This window comes from Sphaeroforma arctica (assembly GCF_001186125.1).
Source record: "Sphaeroforma arctica JP610 unplaced genomic scaffold supercont1.17, whole genome shotgun sequence".
Taxonomy (NCBI): domain Eukaryota; class Ichthyosporea; order Ichthyophonida; genus Sphaeroforma; species Sphaeroforma arctica.
The window spans coordinates 156,940-160,458 of NW_014040541.1; the positions used below are offsets into that span (position 1 = coordinate 156,940).

At 40.6% G+C, this 3,519-nt stretch overlaps 1 protein-coding gene across 1 annotated transcript; it reads left to right on the plus strand.

Moving 5' to 3' along the window:
* Positions 1-1,475: 1,475 nt before the first annotated feature.
* Positions 1,476-2,912, plus strand: SARC_00545 (serine/threonine protein kinase). The gene has a single exon (XM_014305782.1). The coding sequence runs from the start codon at positions 1,554-1,556 to the stop codon at positions 2,772-2,774; it is 1,221 nt and encodes a 406-aa protein (XP_014161257.1). The 5' UTR covers positions 1,476-1,553; the 3' UTR covers positions 2,775-2,912.
* Positions 2,913-3,519: the final 607 nt, after the last annotated feature.

A 3,519-nucleotide genomic window follows, 5' to 3' on the forward strand; every position in this document is an offset into this window, starting at 1 on the left:
CCGCGAGAATATGTATATTCAGGGCTTGTTCGTGTAAACATCTATTTGTATACATAGGTATATGAGCACTAAAATATGTACCCCTACACGTATACCTACATATGCATAGCTATCTCCATAGTATATTTTCCTTGGTAATTTATGGAGAACAACTGCTTTCAAAAAGCTCGAGCATATCGAGACGTGATTTAGAACGAACGTTCGCACATTTACTGCGTCTAAAAATGAGACTTGACAGTGATAAGGAACGCGTGTCTCGTCTTTCGTACTATTTGAAAGCAGGTTACTGATATGAACGATAAATAGATATATTTTTCTTGTCAAACTAATATATCATTATATGGACCTAAGGTGGACACTGTGACTGGAGTCTGGACTACGAAAGCGGAAAGAATAAAGATGGAGGAGTTCAAGCGTGGATTGGAGGAATCTTTATTATAATTTACTCAGCCTCCTAAAATATTATAATCAATAAATCATACATGTATGCTTGACTAGGGTGCAATATTTGGGTTCTTAGGTTCAATATTTGACAACTATTTCGTTTTTTAAAAAGAGTCGTATAATTTTTTTTAATGTACGTTGTATCCTTTTTTAGACATTTACGTTTAGCGTATACAGCGCTGATGTTCGTATTTTCCCCGTGCCCGCCAAGCATCTTGTGTTGATGACACTGAACTATCAAAGCGTTATTTATGTATTTACTTTGCCGGGCTGCCGGCTGTTTGGCGTTGGCATGTTGATCTAAAATGTACTTTTTTTTAGTAAAAATATTTTTAACGTTTACCGTGTAGTACCTCTTGTAATAATTATATTACAAGAAGAGACCTGAAAAGTGAAAACACCGTGTAATATCAATATTTATATTCCAAAAAAAGTATAAAAGTTTTAAAAAAACCAATATTTAAAAAAATATATAAAATATGGCAACTTTTTTATAAGTCAATGTAAGGCAACAGTAAAGCACTATCGCTGTTTGATTGGACAAATCAAAATATTCCAGGCCACTAATCCAGCGAGAAAGCACAGCTGGATCCATATATGGAGTATGTGAATTGCTTTTCCATTTTACCAATCAGCCAGGTTGCCAGTAACCGTTATTGTGTGCACAACCAACGACGGGTCGACACTCGACAGCCAACGACGATTGATTTCAATATTTAATTTTTGTAAAAGTACAGTCTTCGACGAGCACTGATACTCTGTGATACAAGCGTGCGCTGTTTATATAAAGGAATTAAACATCGCGGGCGTAGTTACGATTGGTTGGAAATTTAACTCGGCTTTTGATTTCTGAGTGTTTTATTTCTTTATTTCTTTATGAATTGATATTGATTCGAGTAGAATTGATGGAGAGCACGACAACCTCAAGCGTGAGTCGGTGTGACAATCTATTTGAGTGTTTGTACACGTATTGAAGCATGTGTATAAAAGCAAAAACTGCTATCAGATACACCTCATTATCCACGCAGGCAGTTCATTATACACCAGCGAGTTTAATTATACAGTCTTATAGAGACAGCATACATATATTCAAAATAAATTCACAGGTTATGCTTAGAATCATAAAAAGTAAAGTTTTCGGTGGCAGCAATGTCAAGACTAATAGCCAGCCGACGTTCTTACAGAACGAGGACGATGCTGCAATCATGAACATGGCAACAAGCCCTCGAGGTGTCAGTAAGCACTCACAATTCGACTTGCACGGAAAGGGTGTTGAGCTTACTTTCCCACACCACCAGGTGTTGAACATAGATGACGTTTCGAGTAATTCTAGCGGCAGCAATTCGCTTTCATCTTCGCCATCTTTACCGCTCTCCTCACAAAATAGTGACATTAATAACCTCTCAGTGCCACTTGTGGTCTCAAATACTACGGTGAACGTATCGAAATTGTTTACAAATGAGTACCGCAGCTCCGCCGCTGCTACCGAGTACACAATCATCCGTACCATAAATAGCGGATCTACAGCAAAGGTGCAATTGGCGTACCACCAGAAAACAGACAAGCACGTAGCGTTAAAGATTATGGCTAAAAGCAAGCACGACTTGAAGTACATGAATCGGGAAGTCTCGATTCACAAGCAACTCAACGAGCTTTGCCGGGTACAAAATTTGTCGCATCAACACGTCGCAGAGATTTACGAGGTCATCGAAACCCCGCATCACTTTGTGGTAGTCATGGAATACCTGGCTGGTGGTGACCTATTTGATCTTGTGCCACCAAATGTTGGTTGTTCCGAATTACAAGCCCTTACATATCTCAGCCAAATAAGCACTGCCGTTGCCCATATGCACCGTTCAGGGGTTGTACACAGAGATCTCAAACCAGAGAACTGTGTTTCGGATGGCAAGGGAGTGATTAAGCTGGTTGACTACGGGGCTGCAAGCGAAACCACCGGTGCGATGACCTCCGCAGGTACCATTCCGTATATGGCGCCTGAGGTGTTCGACAAGTCTAACGCTCCCAACTGGAACTTGAAGGCTATTGATGTGTGGGCCATTGGAGTATTGTATTTTACCCTGTTGACCGGAAGATTTCCATGGGCCATGGCTGCGGAGGATAGAAGCCCAGAGTATCGGATGTATCTAGATGGCGACCTTTGCAATAAGTATCCCTGGAACAACTTTTCTGAGGAGTCAAAGCAAATCATCACCAGCGCACTACACACAGACCCGGCCAAAAGGGTGACTATCGAAGAATTCAAAGCAAGTATTGATAAGCAACTATACAGGATGCAATACCAAACGCCTATGGCCGCTCCAATGGCGTAGAGGGAACAAAAATAGATAACAAAGGAAGAAAAAGAAAAATCTAGAACGACGACGGGAGAGAAGTTCACTCGGCATGTTTTGTCAATACGCCGAATGTAGTTGCTACAAAAATAAAAGCACATCTGAAATTCCAATTCACTATATTGATTTTGCTATATCTTTATTTTATTCTTTGCGGCCTAGACATAGTCAAAACTGCTCAAAGGTCAGCTTGAAGCCTGCGCACTATCTGTGTCTGTAGATAACAAGTAGGCAACATATGGCGGGCATCTCCCATCACGGCTTCGTCCATCACCGCTTAACGTCTCACCGATTCACACCTGTGGTGGATGACACAGTAATCATTCATCAAGCTAACCATTTCACACTATGTAATTTGAATGTAGATATTGATTGGCGAGTCTTAGTTTGAATATAATAAACTGTATAGGTGCAATGTTACAAGCCGACATCCGACATCCGATTGCATGCCAGCGATACGGGATAACCACAAACACTCGCGTACACGTATTCACAAATTTATTGGCCATTGCTATGTACAATACATTCTGGGAATTTACATAGATCATCAGTAAAAATAGACTATGTACCTCGCACTAGCTTGACCGTAAATGCTTACAAATTTACCGTTTTTATCATCAAGCCCACCGGAGTTTCTTTGGCGAGCGTGCGCGGTGTTCATATACATAGCAGCCTGGTAATAAAAAGTCGAAGAAATGCCAAAGCTTTTAGCTCGTCCAATCAA

What these genes read in the sequence shown, in the direction of transcription:
- SARC_00545 (XM_014305782.1), top strand. Translation starts at nt 1,554, where the DNA reads ATGCTTAGAATCATAAAAAGTAAAGTTTTCGGTGGCAGCAATGTCAAG.